General features: G+C 39.2%; 1 protein-coding gene across 11 annotated transcripts in view; it reads left to right on the top strand.

Moving 5' to 3' along the window:
* The window catches only part of PPP2R5E (protein phosphatase 2 regulatory subunit B'epsilon), a 129,401-nt gene that overhangs the window by 79,326 nt on the left and 29,114 nt on the right, over window positions 1–20,961 (top strand). For 10 of the 11 annotated variants that reach the window (XM_045013984.1, XM_045013981.1, XM_045013982.1 and 7 more), the window contains one exon: window positions 12,440–12,636. In XM_045013984.1, coding sequence (XP_044869919.1) covers window positions 12,440–12,636 — 197 coding nt within the window. Of the gene's footprint in view, window positions 1–6,811; window positions 6,927–12,439; window positions 12,637–20,961 lie in introns of those variants that run through there. The other variant, XM_045013989.1, reaches the window with a different exon arrangement.

Genomic DNA, 20,961 nt, shown 5'->3' with positions numbered 1-20,961 from the left:
TGCAGTGCTTCCCTGCTTTTTCTGGTCCCAGAATTCAGTGTGGTTCTTGGTTCTCCATTCTGTATGTAAATTGAGATGTCTTCCTGTTCCATCTTTCATGCAGATGAGGCTAGGGGAGTTGTCTCTGCTCTTCATTCTGTATGCTAATAGGGATGTCTTAATCTTGTCACCCTTGTCAGGAGGGGTCTAGGTGTGTCTCCCAACACCCTTCCCTGCTCTCTGCAAGTTTTTTCCTCTGATGGGTTTTGGTTTAAGCAGAGGCTGGGGGGTGTGGGGGTGTCTTTCATGAGTCAGGCTGGATACTGCACCCTGGTTCCCCAAGAACACAGAGGTGTCTGGTATCAGAACATAAATCAAAATTATCTTGGAGGCTTTAAAGAAGCATCTTGTCACCAAGTAACCACATTTTACTGGCTAGAAGAAGCTTTTAGCAGAAGTTCAGAAGACTGATAAAAGCATACAGTAGTGATAAGAAAAAGATACGTTTCATTGCAGAATAATATCTGAAGGAGGAACCTCTACATTCTGGTGTGCAGCTTTTGCAAGGAACTCCTATGCTGATTTCAGTCAGGGGTCCATTTAGAAGGTTATATTAGGGATGAGGCACTGACAGTTGGAATGGGCTCTGAAATGTAGGGCAAGGAGTGATATGTGCTCAGTTACTGGTGCTTCAGAGGGCCAAAAAACCCAAAGGCAGAGATTATTCATGGCCTGTCTTGCATTCAAGGTGCAATATACTTGATAGGAGAAACTTGTGAGATCTTCAGAGAAGTAAAATTGCAAGTCAGTAATTTTCCTTTATGATCACTAGTCTAGGAAAATCGTATTGTTCTACAGCTCAGGAAGACCCAAAGCCAGATCTGGAGAAATAGAATTTGATTATTGCCTTCCATATAAACTGTTTATCTGTATTTAAAATACCTGGCTGAATCAACAGGCCTGAGCCTAAAAATTAACATCTGCTCTCGGCTTAAGCTCACTATCTTCTTCAAGTAGTGTCTCTATGGGTGCTCCAGTGTAGGGGTGTCTCCATCCCTGTGCTGCTGGTCAGAGAACTTTGGTAGCAGCCTCTGTTCAGCCTGCACGAGGCAAACCAATGCTGTGGGTGGGGAAACCCTCCACAGTTCCTTCTCAACAGGAGTTGTCCCAGTGGGTGGCAGAGGCACTGCAGATACCACTACCAGAGACTGAGTCGCACCACAAACTAGTGGACATTTTACATTCTTCTATTTCGTCCAGAGTAGCCCTCCCTGTTAATGAGGCACTCTTGGACCCTACCAAACTCATATGGCAGACCCCCGTGTCACTAAGAGGGCCAACAAAAAGTATTATGTGCTGGTGAAAGACATGGAATTTTTCTTCTCCAACCCACCTCCCAACTTGAAGACAGTACACATAGTTAACTCAAAAGGCTGCCAGCACCATTTCAAATCCACTTCCTATGACCAGGACTGGAAGCGCCTGGACCTTTTTGGCAGGAAAACATACTCTTCAGCCACTCTTCAGTTCTGCATTGCGAACTATCAAGCCTTAATGCCAAAATATGATTACCAGAGCTATTCAAAACTCAATTCCTTTATTGAGCGGATCCCAGATTTGCACAAAGAACAATTCAAGGCCATGGTCAACAAAGGCCTACTGGTGGCAAATACATCTCTCCAGTCTGCACTCTGACAGAGCGGCACATTCCATCTCTGATGCCATCATCAAGATGAGCCCCTTGGCTGCACCTATTAAGCTTCCCAAAAGAGGTTCAAACAACTGTGGAGGGATCTGCCTTTTCACAGGACAAAACTATTTGCTGAAAGGACTGAATCATCCCTCCACACCTTAAAAGACTCCAGGGCTACTCTTTGATCCCTTGGGATCTACACACCTGCGTATAAGAGAAAGTACAGCCATCAGCTGTCATTCAAACCCCATTTGTCGCGATATCCATTTCAAAGGTCATATGAACCTCAGGGGAAGAAGTCCAGATTCCCCAGACAGAAACCCTCGGGATCTCAATCTACTTCCTCTCAACCTTCCTCCTCAAAGCGACAGTTTTGACAGGTTGGTTGAGGTGCCCGTAGATCGCTCTCCTCAACACCGACTGATGCTGGAAAACCTCACCCATCTCTTTGGATGCCATCTCACCCCATTCTGCAGCCTCTGGGAATAGATAACCTCCAACAAATAGGTGCTGGAGATTATTTGAGAGGGTACTCCACAACTTTCACCTCCCTCCCTCCCAATAAACATCCCCGACCCTCTTCAGGGACCCTTCTCATAAGAGCCTGCTACGACAGAGGATAAGCCATCTCTTCAACATAGGAGCCAGAGAGCCAGTGCCCAAACATCTAAGAGGTAAAGGCTTCTACTCTTGCTAATTCCTGATACTGAAGAAAAAGGGAGTATGGAGACCCATTCTGGACCTCAGAGTGCACAACAAATTTGTCAAAGCTCAGAAATTCAAGATGGTCACATTAACAACAATTATTTCAGGATTAGAAAAAGGAGACTGGTTCTCAGCCCTTGACCCTTCCACATTTCTGTCATACCAAGTCACAGTCGAGACCTCAAGTTTACACTAGGCCAAGACCACATCCAGTACAGAATACTCTCTTTTGGCCTCTCATTGGCCCCCAGCGTATTCTCCAATGTCTTCTCCATAGTGGCAGCCCACTTACACTCCCAGGGAATTATGATTATCCTTACCTGGACGATTGTCTTTTCAGGGCACATTCCCTTCACCAAAGCCCTATGAATCAGCCATTTATTTCAGAATCTGGGCTTTCAAATTAATGCACAAAAATTGACATTAACTTTGGTACAGAGGTTAAAATTCATAGGACCTGACCTCAACTCCGTCCATGTAGGGGGCTCCTCCCACATCACAGATTCCTCAGCCTCTTCATGCTTCTAGAGACAGCCCCCAATTTTTGGCCAGACACTGCCTCCAGCTTCTGTTAACATTGGTTATAGCTCATGCCACACTGCACATGAGTTGCCTCCCAGGATGGTTTGGTTTGGTTTACAGACTGAACAGAGACAACATAAACTACTGTTTGTGCTCACCAAGATCAAACAATCCTTGAATTGGTGGAAAGACCCAATAAACATCTGCAGAGGAATTACATTTGTTCAGCCTTCTCTATCGCTACCCCAACCACTGATGCATCCCTCATAGGATGGGGCGCGCACATCTCAACAATCTCACAGTGCAGGGCAAATGGTCTCCATCCAAGACATGCCGTCACATCAACCTGCTTGAACTCAGAGCGGTCAGAAGTGTTTGTGCTCACTTCCTCCTGCTGATCAGAGCATGCACACAAAAGTCATTATGGACAACATAGCCTGCATATATTACATAAACCCACAAGGAGGTGCGAGATCACCCTCCCTGTGCATGAAAGCACTAAAGCTATGGAACTGCTGCATTTCCCACAATGTCACAATATCAACAGTCTACCTACCGGGTGTGTACAACACAACAGTGGAGAGTCTCAGCCGCAAATTCCCACATGATCATGAATGGGTGATGTATGTCGTGGAGTATCACTGAATCGTCTGACAATGGGGAACACCTACAATAGACCTGTTTGCCACTTACCAGAACAAGAAACGTCCACAGTACTGCTCCAGAGCAGAGATTGGATTACACTCCCTGGGGGATGCTCTCCTCCTCTAATGGGACAAGGGCCGCCTTTACACCTTTTCCCCCATTCCCTCTATTCCTTTTCCCCCATTCCCCTGGAAATAAAAAGAGAAAAAGCAAATATATTGATTGCTCCCACCTGGTCCAGACACACGTGGTATCCATACTTGTCTCAACTGGTGTTCTGTCCACCATGACTTTTCCAATGACGCCTTACCTTCTGTTGTAGAACAAGAGACATGCTCTATCCATCCCAACCTGTGGATACTGCGCTCAAAGCCTGGCTCCTTCGTGGTTCAAGCACATAAAGACATCTTGCTCTGAGAAGATACAGGAAGTGTTATTACACAGTAGAAGAGTCAGCTAACTGTTGTACCTACCTACAAAAGTGGACTAGATTTTGAATATGGTTCCAGCCTAAAAGCGTCACCCCGGATGCAGCCACTCTACCTGTAATCTGTTGAGTCTCAAGAAATGGACTTTCTATTAGCTCACTAAAAGTCCACTTAACAGCAATTGTGACCTTCCACCAGCAGGTAGAAGGGTACTCAGTTTTCTCCCACCTGACTACGAAGAGGGTTCTCAAAGGCAATGTGAACCTCTTTACTCAACCCAGGCTTCCCTCCACAATGGGATCTCACTCTAGTGTTAAAAGGACTGAATAAGCTGCCATTTGAACCCATGGCCACTTGCTTTTTAACTCACCTTCCCATGAAGATGACGTTCCTGATCTCTATAACCTCGGCAAGAAGGACAAGGAAGATGCGGGTCCAATGGCACATACCCCCTTCACAGTGTTCTTTCCTGACAAAGTCATGCTTAGACACATCCGAAGTTCACTCCCAAGGTCACTTACGCATTTCTTGTGAAACAATTTATGCACCTTCCAACCTTTTATCCCAAGCCTCATCAGGATAATAGGGAAGCCATCTTCCATATGTGCGACATGAGGAGAACCTTGGTCTTCTATTTGGACAGGACAAGATTTTTTAGAAAATCTCTGAGACTCTTCCACTCCATTGGAGATAGATCAAAAGGTACAGCGATTTCTACGAGATCTGTCTCCTCGTCCATCACCTACTCCAAGGGTATCCGTATATCAGAAATCTGCAGAGCAGCTACTGAGGCATCTGCACATACCTTCACAGAACACTGTGCCATTCTGGGGAACTCTGCTGCAGATGCCAGATTCGGTGCCACAGTGCTATCATCTATAACAGACTCAACTCCAAAGCTCCAGCCTCCAGTGGGGAGGGGCTCTGCTTGGGAGTCACTTACAGTGGAGCACCCATAGGGACACTACTCGAAGAAGAGGAAGTTACTCACCTTGTGCATTAATGATGGTTCTTCGAGATTGTTTATATCTACATGAGTAATGTTGGTGCCAGTTAACCCTACATTTTTGGCTCACAGTACCTAAACTCTGCCCTGCTTGTATAATGGTTAAATATACGTAGAGAGCAGAGTTGGGGAACTGCTTTGAAAAAGCAGCCTATTATAGATGAGCGATTACTGACTCCATTCATAATATTGTCAGTTAGCTATGAAAATTAAATGAAAGTAATCAGGCAGATTACTTCTCAGAAGTGTGTGTGCGCGTGTGTGGAAGAGAGAGAGAAAAATATACATACTTCGTTGTACCTTTTGAATGAAATTCTATTTTGAAAAATGTCTGTATAAATATGTATCTTTTTACATAACAGGTCTGCTTTCTTTATTTGGAATAAAGCTAAAAGAAGGTACGCTAGATTCTATTCTTTCTTGCTTATCAATAATAGAATTGTTTTGTAAATTCCAGTTACTGGGCCAGTTGATTGTCAGGGCAAATCCATTGGCAAAAACAGTGATGTAGAGGTATATAAATGATGGGGAAATTTGGCTTTCATAATACACCTCTACTTCGGTATAACGTGACCCGATATAACACGAATTCAGATATAACGCAGTAAAGCAGTGCTCCGGGGGGGTGGGGCTGCGCACTCCGGTGGATCAAAGCAAGTTTAATATAACGCAGTTTCACATGTAACACGGTAAGATTTTTTTGGCTCCCGAGAACAGCGTTATATCGAGGTAGAGGTGTACTTATAACTGGTGGTGATGCACAAGAAAGAAAGGAAGAACCCATCTTGGCTTTCAGATCCCGTGAAGTTTGCAGGGCTGATAGTTGGCAAAATACCTTTTCACATGTAAATTGAGCATGTTTAATCATTGAGATGCTATCTTATGTGCAATGCCATTTTTAGAGTCACTTCAGAATAGGACTGCACTTGATTATTCAGCTATAAATAATATTAATACTTCTGTATAGTGCTTTATTATTTTCATAGACTTATAGTAGTCTAAATTTATTTAAATATAATAATATTTAATCTCTCTGGAAATGTGTAATCCTATGACCAAATACTTGCATAACAACAGCACCAATGTTGAAAAGCATAGCATGGCTGACAAGAATCAGCATTATAAAGTAGTTTGATTCATTTGACCCAAGGAAAATATGCATTTAGTGAGAAATACCTTAAAATCCCCAAAATACAAAATTCCTGCAGAACGTAGGATTTTAAGTAGATACAGTAATAAATGGATTGCACTAGATCTGGAATGTCTATATGGAGTACACTTTGGTTTTTACTGTTAATAATCCGATACTGAAATGATTTCACTTTTTGGGGAAAGTATGTGAATAGAGAGTTCTCCTGTGTTTGGAAGGCATAAATAAGATCCGACAGCTAATGCAGGTTAAAACATTTATTCTTAATTACTAGTTCTGTTTTCCTCTTGGCTATGGAATTTGTATTTTGTATTTTTTTCAAGCTTAATAATATATCACACAAAATTTCTAAGGTGTAAGAAAGCGATATTTATTGTTTATGCATAAGATAATTAATCCATGTAATCAATGTAGTGAAAGTAATAGCTGTCTTCAAAACATTTAGAGGATGAAGTTAGTACTGATGAAAACAAGTAGTCTGGGAGCATTGATTTGGAGCAATCATAGTATAGATGAGCATTTTGCAGTTTTTACTGCACATGTTCCAAACATTTAATTTGCAATCTGCAACCCTTTTGTTTGTTCTATTTGCAGGCCCCTGTTGAGTAGAGACTGCCAATCTGTCCCAAATTGTATGATGGTTTTGTAATTTGTAAAATGATGACTAGTGTCACCGTAACTCAGTTTCATTTGTGACCTTAAGAAGGATTTGAAGCCAGCTCTCTGAAAGTGAACAGCTAGTGCACAAACTCATTCTACCCAATCCTCAAGAAGATACATTTTATGAACAAATTAAAAGTATGTTCTGTATCGAGTGTCATATTATGTAAATACAAAAGTGTTGTTCTACAGTATATTTTATAAAGCATTGACGTGTCCACAATAATACTATGTCAAATTTTGATCACCATCTTTGAACAAAGCAGCAAAGAGTCCTGTGGCACCTTATAGACTAACGAACGTATTGGAGCATGAGCTTTCTTGGGTGAATACCCACTTTGTCGGATGCATCTTTGAACAAAGACATAGTTAAATTTACAAGAATGTAGTGTAAGACAACAAAAATAACAAAGGAAAAGGGATTGGTATTGGGATTATTTAGTTTGAGAAAAGCAATTAAAAGCTAGCATGACTGAAATATTTAAAATATTTTAGAGTTATTATTCCAGGAGTGCTAATGAGAACTACAGAGAAGGTTGCCCAAGCATTTCTATTATACTGCACTATTTTGATTTGGTTATAACTGTGTGATTCATACTAATTTTTGTTACAGGTTACCGATTATTCATAAATTTCAGTGAACTTAATCTGGAAATCTGATATGAAAATATTCTTTTATGTGTTTTAAATAGCTAAAGGGGAAACTGTCAAGCTTTTCACCCCTCAAAGGTCATTTTCTTTAAAGGTTTCAACATGAGGATTCCCTCAATCACCCACCTTTTTTTTTTCTTTTTGGTTTCTAAAAAGAAAAGCATACCTTCTGGTGTGTCTTAAACATACTAGTCATGTCATGCAGCCCCCATCCCCCCCACACTTGATTTGTATTTATAGTGTGTTGTATAGGGGAGGTTGTTTTACAGTAGTCTGTTAGAGCAAACATCTGTCCTTTGTGAGTACCCTGATCTTTATAACTGCAAATAAATAAAACTTGTCATATTCAGTATAACTAATTTTTGAGCTCTAAAAGCTTGATAGTGTTTCTTTAGGAAGAAATAAAAACATTGCAAAATTAACTGAAAACAATGGAACTTTCACCTGTTGGGCACAAATTAAATTTGTGTTAATTCATCTCAATCTGTGTCTTATCAATTAATTATGCAAGTTAATTCTTTTTCTTTCTGGAAATTGCAACTTGACTATAGAGGAAGTGATTTCTGTTCTTAATTGTCATGTTTTATTCTTTGACTTTCTCACCTTTACGTGCTCTTTTTCAGATTTTCCCTATTTCCTTGGTACAATGAAGGTATTATTGAGACAAGTTAGAATCTATTGGGTCTAATCTATCCCTTTGATTTATTATGAGATGATTATTTCTGTGTATCTTGAGAAATCTGCTACTGCTTTGATGTGCAGTAGTGATTTTTCTAAGGTATGTAGTTATGCATGCCAACATACCCCAAGTAAGCATTCATTTCTAATTCATAACTAAAAATCTGTATGTAGTTTTTACCTTATTTTTAGTGCAGATAATTAATATGTGATCAACATTTCAGTGTGGTAAACTGACGGTAATAGTAAACTGGATTTGGAGGTCCATTGGTAGAGAAAGGCTGCCTGTAAGATTATCAGTAGAGAGAAGCTGACAGTTCCCTTGCCCCATACTATTTTGCACTGAAAGTCTTTCATCATCTCCTCTCCTCTCCAGTCCATCCCTTAGAAAGATTAAAAGATTATACAGCAGCATCTTTGGACCTCTGTTCACAGATGGCAGTCTTTTAAAGAACTGACCTTTCATGATGGAAAACTGAACTGAAGTAGTGGGAACTGGCAACACAAAATAACTTTTTAACATGGAAGATTGATTTGTTGATTTCTGCTGACCCATTTCCTCTTGTGCTGAGCGCATCCTGCTTCCCAAAGTCCTTTGTTACCTTTATCCTTAGAGAGTTCATCGTTCCCTTCCCAACAGAACTGCCAAAAGCAATTTCAAAACTGTGTTGCATTCAGTTTTTTCCCAGGAATTGATCACACTTCTAATTGATTGCTTAAATGATGATTTGCTTCTTAAAGGAGGACTAGATCAAGAAGAGTTTTCACAATTTGTGTACTGATTACAAAAAGTCTATAATGACTTAGTTTTAGTGTGTTTTCTGATGCAGTGTGTCTTGCATAGAATTATCTAGATTTCTTTGTAGTTTCAGCTTTGGAAAATACAATTTATTTTCTCCCCAAGATTTCAATTGAGAGAACTTCGAATGAGATTGACAATTATTGTGGTGCCTCTTTAACCCCTGATTTTAGTTTAAGGTTTCCCAGCATTGTAATTTGTAGCAAGTTTAGATAAGCTATGTAACATGTTCTGGGGCTTTAAGCCTAGGAACCATTTTTTGAGTTAATTTTCCTTTAGACAGACATAGTGAGTGTCAATATACATAGGCGCCAACTTCCTCTCTACAAGGGGGGTGCTCAACCCCCCTCCGCCGCAGACCTGCCCTCACTCCACCACTTCCTCCAAGCCCCACCTCTTCGTGACCCTGCTCCACCCCTGGCATCTTCTGCCGCCCATGACTGGTATCCTGGCTGCTTGTCCCTTGCCCAGAGCTCCGGCTGCCGGCCGGGGTGTGGGGCTGGCAGCCGGGACCTCATATAAAACTTGACGGTGCTGCAGCACCCCCTGCACTCCTAGTTCCTCACCTATGTCAACTCCTTAATGGTTAACAGTTGAACCAATAGAATTTTAAGGTTACATGGTTACTATTTTTAAACCCTATTTATATCCCTATTGCTGGTGGGTGCTAAACACCTGCTAATTTTTTTCCATGGGTGCTCCAGGGCTGGAGCATCTGTGGAGTCAGTGCCTGTGCTAATAAAGACCCATACCCCTACCTTCCCATCCACTATAAAACAGATACACAATTTATATAAAAATAGATGCACTCGTTTATGTTTTATTGATGCAATATGCAAGTTGCAAAGAAACGTAATGAATTATAAAAAGTTTTGAAACAGATTACAGTCTAGAACTAAGCATTATATATGTTGTGGAAATAACACTGAAATACACCTAAATACAATAGATACCAACTACCCCATTTGAACCATAGCTTATGTTTTGGAAGAGATTGTTAGTGCCTATCTCAGAGAAGACTGGGTTCTAGAATCCCTCAAACACACTGTAGTTAGGCCACTACTAAAGAAGAAAGTTCTGAACTCCAGTCAGCCACCTCCCAGTCTGACTCTTGAAGTTCCTTTTTTTTGTGAAAGATCATCAAGAAAATGGCAACATGAAAATATGATGGATTTCTAGCTCCCTGAAGCCCCTGGCCTTATTTGGTGACATTTCAGACTGTAAGTGGTACTAATGGACGTTGTTGATCTTCTTGTGCAATGGGCAGAGGCCAGATACCTTTATGGATATCCCTTGACTTGTTATCAGATTTTAGCTCTTGCTGACACAGCTGTGTAACTTTATCAAGATGGCTGGAATAGCTTTAAAATGGTGTTCTGCTCATTGCTTCTGATAGTTTTTAGAAGGTGGTGGTGATTGGCTGCTCCATCTCAAAGGTTCTTATTGTGGAGATTTGCAAGACTCCAATCTGTCACATCTTCTGTTCGACATCTATACAGAGCCTCTGGGAATGTGTTGTTTGGAATTAGATGATGATATAAATTGCAGTATCATTAATACACTGCTGACACCTATCTGGCATCTTCTCCTTTGACTCAGACATGGGTGTTGCAGAGCTCACTAAATGCCTAGCAGAATCCGAAATCGGGAATAAAACCAACTATCTGCAACTCAGCTTGTCCACGACAGGGGTTATTCTGTGTAGCAAAGAGGTTGAGGATCTGATGGAATCTATAATTGCTCCATACGCGCTACACATACAGGAAGAAATTGCAGAGAGTATTGAGCTTTGCCATGTCAGATTTATATATTTTAGTGCAGAATGTCAGCCATATTGCTGATTACATATTCATTGTTTTTACAGCAATCCAATATCTTCACTGCTTTTTTTTTTTTTTTTTTAAGATTATACTAATAAAAATAATGAATGTGTAGTGGATTAGGAAGCATCTCTTATTCAGCACTTTAAAATAAAATACAGTTGTGCAGTCCTTTAGTTTATTAATATGAATTTGAGCCTTTAATAATTTGTTTTGCAAGGATTTACTTTTGTAAAATTCACAAATTTTTTTAAACATGAAATTAGGCATAGGTATAATTTTAATTTAAATCTTCAATTAATCTGCTTTATTCCAAAATAAACTACACATCAATTTCCCATGTTTTCCAACTATTCCTTAACCTGATCAGCACTATACTGCGAAGATAAAAAAACAAAACAAAAAACATACCAGTGGGCCAAATGCTGGCCCTCCTTTATATTTGTGCATCCCTGTTTAAGAAACGTTACTATGTAAAAGATATGACTTGTATTAAGAGAAGAAAGTGTGATATAGTTGATCTTTTGCAGATTATTAAAACAGTATACGTTACAAATGTATGGAGTGTTATACTGTTTCTAGCTGAAAGCTGAATTAGAATAAGCTTGTATGCTTTATTTGTTGCATTTCTTTGAAGATCACTAAGTCCATCCTACTGTGTAAACCTCTTGAGCTAAGCTGCAGTTTCTTAAAAAAAACAAAAACATTGGGATGGGAGGTAAGGAGGTAGCCTTCCTCAGTTGTTTGTCATCTTTTCTGTTTAATATCAAGGTTCTGTTCTATAATTTTTCTATCATCATCATTAGCCCCTTGTGTACATGAAAATCAGATAAACGAAATTTACTACATATTCTTTTGAAATCATGTTTAATAAGGTAACTAACCTGCCACTGTGAATAAAATAGAAACTGTCAAGAGTTTGAGCACATTTATGGCAGTGCTGTTGAGTCCATTTTTATTTCATGTAGTTTTGCTAAGCGACTGATCCAGTAAGACTGGCAAAACAGAGAAAAGCAGCAAATATATACGTACTTACTTTATCAGCCAAGAATACTTGGGTGTTCAAATATAAACTATATGTAAAGGATAACATATTCTGTTGCTTTGGCAGGATTCTATAACAGAAAAGCTTCATTGACTACTGCAAAATTACAATTGATTTTATCACAGGAAGTGTCAACATGGGAATAAAAATTAATGGGACTATGAAAATTTGTTTGGAAAGTCATAGATTTATTCGTATGGTGTTGCTGTATGGTACAGCACTTTTTGAAATATAAAGATAGAAATATCAAGTTTTAGAACTTTGTTCCTTCTTTATAGTGTAAGCTAATTGTGGCTCTGATCCTGTGAGGTGCTTAGCATCCTCAGATTCCAGTGAAGTCGGTGGTACTTGATTTCTGAGCAGCTTGCAGGATCACGTCTTATACGTAGGTGTGTTTGTACTCTCCTCTAACTCTTGGAGATCTGGTAAATGTTACTTTTAAAAGCAAAAAATTAAATATAGTGGTACATGCGGTATCCAAGATCTCAACTACTGAATACTGATGAAATTTCTATAAAGGGTTTAATTGTTAGGTTGAGCACTGTTTTATGAAAACTGTATGGAACACTGCTTTCTTTTGAAATTGCTCTTCAAAAAGAATTCCTATTTCATATAAAAAGATGCCAGACTCACAAAGATTTCCTTTCTTGTTTCATAGACGTTCCATCTTCAGAGCAGCCTGAACTGTTCCTAAAGAAACTTCAGCAGTGCTGTGTAATTTTTGACTTCATGGACACACTATCAGACCTTAAAATGAAAGAATACAAGCGCTCCACTCTTAATGAACTGGTGGACTACATTACAATAAGCAGAGGCTGTTTGACAGAGCAGACTTATCCCGAAGTAGTTAGAATGGTGAGTTTCTTCTTTACTGTGGACACTTTAGATCCACATACAATGCCAGTTACATATTGGGGGCCAAAGTGAACCCTGGAATAAGCGGACTAAATGTGGCCTTGGGTTTGTATTTTCTAGTAGACGTCACCAGAGGATACTACTTCTAAGACCAATAAAACTCAAATTTTCACTTGCAGTGAAGTGAAATCAAATTAGGGCATCAAAACATGTGTGTCAAATATGTAGAAAAGTATACCCAGAGCAATTCAAATTTCAGCATTCAGAACATGAAGTAGACACAAACTCATTGTGCTTTTTTTCCTAGTGAAACAGAATGGAGTAATTTTAGAATGTTTGTCTTTATTTTTTGTAAAATAAAAGCCGTCTTTAAATCTAATAAAATCTCATCACTAAGGAACTTTGTCACTTTTGCCATGTAACTGAGCATTGAAAAGTGATGCATAGGATCAAAATTAAAATTGCAGTGCTTTGCTCTTTAGATTCATAGCAACTACAATTAAGAGGTCACCAGGAGTTCTCAAGAGTAGTGGTAATCTTATTAATAAATTATTAGCTAACACAAGTGCCTTCAACATCAGTACTGAACAACCACCAGATAGCATGAAGTGAAGAACATTCATTGCAAGCTTTAAGATAGTTATTATAAAATCTTACTAAATTGCCACCTGAAGCAAAAGACAGATATTCAGAAATAGACTTTGTGGTGTTGGTTCTATACTGGTATTATGTGATCATCGGATCTGGTAATAGCCACACAATTGTGCAGAACTATGATTAAATTTAATTTGCAGTATGCATCCACCTTTTTTTTGTTACGCGCAAATTATACACAAATACATACCTACACTAGTGATTGTATGAATTATGTAGAAGTGTATGTTTTATACCATTGGAATATGTATTTGTGTGTGTGTAATTTGTGTTATGTATATTTCATATATGTGAAACATACAAAAAAACTGCATTAAAAGAATGCTAAGGTTTCATATGGAAACTTAATCCTGGCATTTGCTAACATCTGAGTACTTGTTTTTGCTACTTTCACATTGTTAATGCACCTTTTTATGTAATTATAAAAATACATTGCATGGGCAACGCTAATTTGGCCTTCTTACGCATGTGCATTATGTTACAGTCTAGAATTATATGATCACTGTTTTTTTCACAGGACTCCTGCCTTATTCAGTACACAGGAAGGATGGTGCTTACTCAGTGAACAGAAGCTATTCAATATCATGTTTTATTCTCATTGTTCCATGTGTGGTCCCATGCCTTATTTACTGTATACTATTCAAACCCTGCTCTGAATATAGAATTATTAATTTTCTCCTGAGTGTTTCTGTGGTGCTCATCCCTGTAGTATCAGAGTGCTTCACAAACATTAATTTATCTTCATAAAACTGCTGTGAGGCCAGGGGGTGGTATTCCCTTTTCAGAAATGACCAACTGAGACAGAGAGATTAAGGTCAAAAGTATCCAGTAATTTTGGATGCCCAAGGCTTGATTTTTTTTCAGAGAACTTAGCATTTTTTATCATTTTTATTTGCTCAGAGCAGAGTTTTCATTGACTTCAGTTGCAGCTGAGAGTGCTCAGCACTTCCGCAAATCAGGCAAGTGCAAGTTGGGCATTCAGAAAGTTAGTGATCACTTGTGAAAAGTTTGGTTTAAGTGACGTCCCCAGCATCACATAGGAATTCTTTGGCAAAGGCAGGAATAGAATCCAGTTCTTCGGGGCAGCATTCAACTGCCTTAACCATTACATGATTCTTTCTTTTCTTGTAGTCCCCTTCCTCACTTACTGTACACCTTCCAATTTCTACAACAATTGAAGAAGGGGGGTCCTACAGACCAGTGGTTCTCAACCTTTCCAGACCACTGTACCCGTTTCAGGAGTCTGTTTTGCCTCACATAACCCGTTTCACCTCATTGAAAAACGACTTGCTTACAAAATTAGACATAAAAATACAAAAGTACCACAGCACACTATTACTGAAAAAGTGCTTACTTTTGCATTTTTACCATATAATTATAAAGTAAATCGATTGGAATATAAATATTGTACTTACATTTCAGTGTATAGTATATAGAACAGTATAAAAGTCATTGTATGACATTTTTATTTGTACTGACTTCGCTAGTGCATTTTATGTAGCCTGGTGTAAAACTAGGCAAATTATCTAGATTAGTCGATGTACTGCCTGGTAGACCTCTGCATACCCCCCAGGGGTATGTGTACCCCTAGTTGAGAACCTCTGCTGTCGACCACAGCTTCCTTTTCTGTGCAGATTCAGTCCCTGAGCTTGGTTCATCCTGTGCACTGAAGGGAGGGTGGGGTACCTGTAGAAAAAACAATTGTCCTCATGTAATTAAAGGCTATCGTAATGCATACACACAAGGGGAGCAAATTAAGGTTTTACAGGCAATCACAATTCTGTCATTTCCTATCTTTTGAGTACTTGATTTTAACATTCTTTTAAATGTAGCTTTTTGTATGTGATATTTTTAAAGGAAAAACCTGAAAAAACAAATTTCATCACGTTGAACCATGTCTGATGAACCACATGGAAGTTGAGCATTAGGAACTTTATATCCACAGCACAGGCTTCTGTCTCTTGACATCAGGGACTAACTGATAACAGTACTGGGTTTTCATTTTCTGCTGCCGACTGGCATGTCCTTGTCTGAGTCCCAGTCTTCTTCCTTACCCTCATCTCCATGACCCAGGTCTAACTGCTCACTTCTCTGCATTCTAGTCAAGCTAGTTCCTCCTCCTGCTCATTGCTTGGATGCCAACAGGGGAACATTGTGACCACAGGAGTAACAGTCTTTGTTCCTGTGCCTGGTGTTACAGCAGTCCTTGGCTGCCAGGAGGAGGAAATGCAGAGAAAGTCCTGCTTAGTCCTTGCATGCTCAGTGAAAACAATTATTGAGGTATCTGGCTGCCAAACTGGCTCATAATTTGGCCAAATTTGGGCAGATTTTCACAGGAACAGCAAAAATTCACACCGTTGGCAACAGGACAGCCCTTTTGCCAAATGTCAAGTCCCTTCTCCAAAACATGGAGGTGCTATAACTTCTCAATAAAATGGTTGTAAAAATGTTTTAACATGGGCAAATCAACATTTTTTCCCATACGCCTGCATCAGAATTGTTTTTGTTGAAATTTTCAAAGAAACCTCAGCCTAAGGAAGACGCATGGCTTGGAAAATTGCAGCCCAAATGGTTAAAGTTTGGCAAAGTTATAAGCAAAAGAAAACAAGATCTTACATTGGAAAGTGTCAGGTATTGCTACCTACGCCAGCTATAAAGTGCACACACACTTTGCAGATGTATTCTGTATAAGTGTTATGCATGATGATGTGGCATAGAGTATAAAGGTTTTTAAAACATGCTTGGGTCATGTTGCTCATGAGTGTTGAATCCATGAGTGAATTATGCAGGTCATCCCAAATGAGTGCTAACAAATATTTTTTGCTATACCACACCAGCATGTATTTTGTATATGCTACATATTTTACAGGAAAACTGTCTTAGACATGTACTGTTTTTTTTCATCACTTTGCCAGCAAAAACTAAATTCCCTTAGTACCATGAGTCCAGCTGTACAAGCCTTAGAGGAAGAGACAATCCCTCAACATTACCTAAAATAGATGTTTAGTACACAGTGTTTCCCCTTGGCTAAGCAGTAGTCAATTTTGGAACCTTGCAGCAGGTCACTTTCAGTTGCTGGAGAGAAATTGATGATGTGAAGTCAGGTATAGTATAACTTGTTTATTTACAATATGTATATGAGTCCTGTTATTCTTAAACTGAGATAGATCTAACTGTGTGAAGGCAGCTTTGTACGCCCATTCAGTGACCATGAACAGCCACAAGGAACAGCTGCTTTTGTGCATGTTCCTCCAGGTCTCCAGCTATCCTCCCAACTGCCATTGATCTTCCCTTTCTGGCTGACCTGTCATGATCCAGTCAGGAGCCAGGAGAACAGCAGCAGATTCACCCTTAGTAAATTCATCACACTGCTCTGTGTTGACTGCGCAGCACATTCATCACAATAATATTTTGATGTTAAGGTATGATATCTTAAGAACTACCAAAACTAAACATAAATGCTATTTGGAAAACTTGGTGAAGTATTCTCTTTACTGTGATTTCTAGTACTTTTGGGTTGCGACATACCCATCCAGGAAAGAATATTGGCCATCCTGGCCTTTGGGCCAGTGTAATCTTGTGGGGGAGGGGTGGAATTCCATATCTGGAGGGGATGGGAAGGGAATCAATGTTAAGACTGATTTAAAAAAAAAAAAAAAGGAGGAGCAAGGAGGGGATAAAAAAGCACCTCTTTGAGTTGAAGGTTTGACATGCTAGTAGTCGTACAGAGGAATAGTGGTTAAAGTGCTGGTCACTTGCTGCTAGTCTTGATTATCTGGAGGCATCTGACTTTAAAATTATATTATATATGGAAAAGCTTTTTAGGTCATTTATACAGTTTTCTAAAATGCATTAGTTGTAATTTTTCTCTGCCTATAAAACCTGAAAAGTTGATTTATGATACTAAGGCAGCCTGGCTTTATAGATAAAGCGATATAAAATCCATTACTAATAATATTATTTTAAAACTCTCTTGAAAATGTTTCTAATTTTTTTGGTAGAATACATGTTGTTAGTGGTATGGTATAAAGGTTTTATAGGCACTCATTTGGGATGATCAGCATAGCTTTCTCATGGATCTGCGGCCTGCAACTCATGCAGTTCATGATATTTAAAACTTAATGCTGTGGTCTAGTGTTCTGGTATTCTATATGTTCTCTCTCTCTCGTTTGTGTTTGTGTTCGCCCCCCCCCTTACGTTTATCAGTCTGTTTTTTAACCAACCTGCTTTGCTTGTTTTAACTTTTGAAGCTATGCTAACTTTTGGAATTTGTATTGATGGGGAAAAAGTCTTATTAGTGGTCACCTGACGTATGAGGCCTTATAGGAATTATCAGTATCACTTCCAGTAGAAGAATAACTGGCACTTGTGCTAATGGAAATCGGAGGATTTATTCAGAAGGAGTGTATTGCACAAAGCCCACTTCCCTTGCAGTTTTTGATGTGTCATTTAGTGAGCATTTTACATACTTTAGATTTCAGCTGATCTGAAGAAAAAGGCCCTTACCACTTAAAACACAGTGTATGCAAAAGAAAATATCAGTGATACAGTTTTATGGACAAAATAATATGGCACTTAATCTGAAATAATTTACCACTGTCTGAGCAAAATTTGCAAGCTTAGAATAAAGTAATGATGGTGATTTTGCTCTTAGATTAAGCACTGTTAGTTGAATAAAATGAATGTTTGTATTAGCCGTGCATTATCCTACAGTGTGCTTGTAGGGCTTTTTATGCTTTCAAAAGGTTAACATGTAGATTGAGGAACTGACTGTTTCTACTTAAAAAGGCAAATGGGTGGGAAAAATGACTTTTGGTTAAATTTAAATCCTTGAATGAATTTCTGTGGTAGGTGCCCATTCTTTCCTTTGCAAATTATAACCCCCCCACAAAACATTTGCTGTAGTGTTTATGCTTTAACCCAGGATAACTAACACACTACCTTTTATTGACTGGATAATGAAACTCATTTGTGATACATAACTTTGAGAAAAATGTTCCTTTACTACCTGACTCTTAAATGCAAAATTTGACCATAGTGCACTAGGTGTCTTCGTGAACTTTTCTATCATTACAAATTAAGTGCAATGAAAACATTAACCTGCATAGGCAAAATTAGACTCAAATCAGGACTATTCTGGCAGTCCTGGCCAAAAGGCTGCTGAACAGCACAGGGACAGGCAGAAATCTGTTGTAAATAACTAAGTCAAACATCAGAGAAATTATTGCTTACCAAACAATACATCCAGAGAGCCAGATGCTGATGTCTGTTCCCGTGGTATAAATCTGGAATGATTTAATTGACTTCATTCTGGGTTTATACTTGCGGAAAGAGATCAGAATCTGGTTCAGCTAATGTAACAGAAGTGAGAGAGCTAGTAGATAAAGCTAATCCTGGTTAAAGCTAATCTCAAACCCTTGGTATACAAGGCAAACAAAGCCAAACAAGGCAGTTGTTGAGGAATCCTTTTTAAGTGAAGGTGCTAGCAGTCAGACTTACCGTAATTGTGAATTCCTTCATTTTCATTAGCTTTGCTTATGATTAGTAGTGGACCTTGGCCTCAAAATCCAGATCCAATTTCAAATGTTCCCAAGTTTAAAGGCTGGTTGAATCAGAAGATGTACTGCAAATCTGTACCTCTTTAGTATTAACATTTTTTAAAATAACTTGTTTTGTGTATTTTCTGTGTAGTTTTTTGGGGGAAAAAATCAGATTAGATTTACACAATATCAAGTTTAAATAAAATAAATAAAATAATACAATTTTCCAATAATGGATAATGACAAATTTTGGCTAAAATATTTATCTTAACTTCATTTTAGAAGGTTTGTGACAACAAGTTAAGAAATATCAATGTGCCAGAGTCATTGCCTGAAAGATTGCAGTGCTAAAATTACAAGAGTACACAAAGAGTGTTTTGAAACCACCTAAGAACTCCTGTATTCTTGAACTCCATTTTTTTAGAAGTTTTTTTTTTTTCAGGAATAAAATGTTACTGCAGAGCTAGGATCCTCTGAACCTAATAATGGATTTGTAACGGAAGTCCCCAGATAGCTTTAACTAACTGCAAAGTTACCCAAGGCATTTATGAGATATTGAAATTTACAGAAGATGTAGCTATAAAATATGAATTTGAAGAAGTAATTTTAAATTTCTGCTTGAGGATTGTCAGGTGATATTGGCAGTAGAAGCAAGAACAGAAAAGAAAAGAAAACAATGTGTTCACACTGAACCTAACTCTTTCACACATTTTATTTGTTTTAAATATAATTGACAGCAAACTGATTAGTTGGATGCCAATTACTCAGTACTTGTTAAAGAAGCATCCTCAGCTCGAAATCCAGTTGTTTTCAGACAATGGATTATAAGTAGTTTCAGCTACTACACTTGCCCCTAAGTTTTCTTACCAATTTTTGTGGTTTTCGAATAAGATTTGCTTATTTTTAGAATGTTTTTTTTTTCCTGACTCATGTTTGTATGGGTTATTTGCTCAACCCAAGAAACTGATTATACAGGAGAAATTATGAAACTGACTATGTACAGTTTTTAAATGAGCAAAGTAAATAAACTGGAAAAACAAATTAGAAAAATTTTGTGCTTCTTTGAGTAATGGTCCCTATTGTATTCTACTGTGAGTTACACATGCGTACTGTGTGCCTGAGCCAGAGAATTTGAAAGTAGTGTCCATTGGTCTGCACATGCACCTTGGTCCGCCTTGTATCTCTGACCGAGGGAATAAAAGGTGGTACAGACTAATCATCTCTTCAGTTTCTTCTCACCACCACTTGGTCCAGGTTGGAATCTAGAGTGTCCGCAGCTTTGACTTCATCCAGTTTGGGTACCAGGCTATACCCAGTACGCTGGGCTTCAGTCTCTCAGCTTCCTGACCATGATCCTTCTCAGTCAGTGATGACCACCAATGATGCCTGTACTGCCTTGGGGAAGCTCACATTGCGGCAAGTGTATGCCTATCTTGTTCCTCAGCTGTATTCAAGAAGGGCGGGATCTTTGTCTCCATAAATGCCTCATGGAGAAGGTGATGAGGCCCCAATCGGACCCAGGCTGGCGAAACCCCGCCCCCATACATTCACTTGATTCAGCAAGGTGTGCGCTTCCTGCTGCAAAGTGCAACTCTGATGTGGTAGAATCCATCCTCACAGGCCCCGTGGCAAGGCCTTGTTGGGAAGCTAGGAAGCACTCTCGTAAACATGAGATTAAGTGTTCCTTTAAGTTCACTTCAAAGGAGTTGGACTTGACTGTAAGCAAGCCTACCAGCTCAGTCCATGAGGATTTAAAACATCCTAAGTCCCAGAGACACAACAAGGAAGCCCACAAGCATTGGACTACATCAGTTCCAAACTGTGTCCTGTCAGTACTGTCATCCCTGATTCCAAACCCCGGGATCCATCTACACTGATGAAGATCAATCACTGCCAACTCTGGCACAAGCAGAGTCCCCCTCACACAGGAGAGGTCTGAATGTGTTGCCACCCCACAAGATGTCTTCACCCTCCCAGATCCAGAATCCTCTCCTCCATTGGGACCCTCCGTTTCCCAGGATATAATATCTTGTCAGAGAGAACCAGCTGTGCAGTGGAGCCTGTTAAGCTTCCGTATGCAGAATACACCTCCCCACCAATGGAGCTGGATTCAGCCTTCTGCTCAGGAGAT

Source organism: Mauremys mutica, chromosome 4, assembly GCF_020497125.1.
Source record: "Mauremys mutica isolate MM-2020 ecotype Southern chromosome 4, ASM2049712v1, whole genome shotgun sequence".
In the NCBI taxonomy this organism is placed as follows: domain Eukaryota; kingdom Metazoa; phylum Chordata; order Testudines; family Geoemydidae; genus Mauremys; species Mauremys mutica.
The sequence above is the reverse complement of the archived record's forward strand: the minus strand, read 5'-3'. Positions and strand labels throughout refer to the sequence as shown.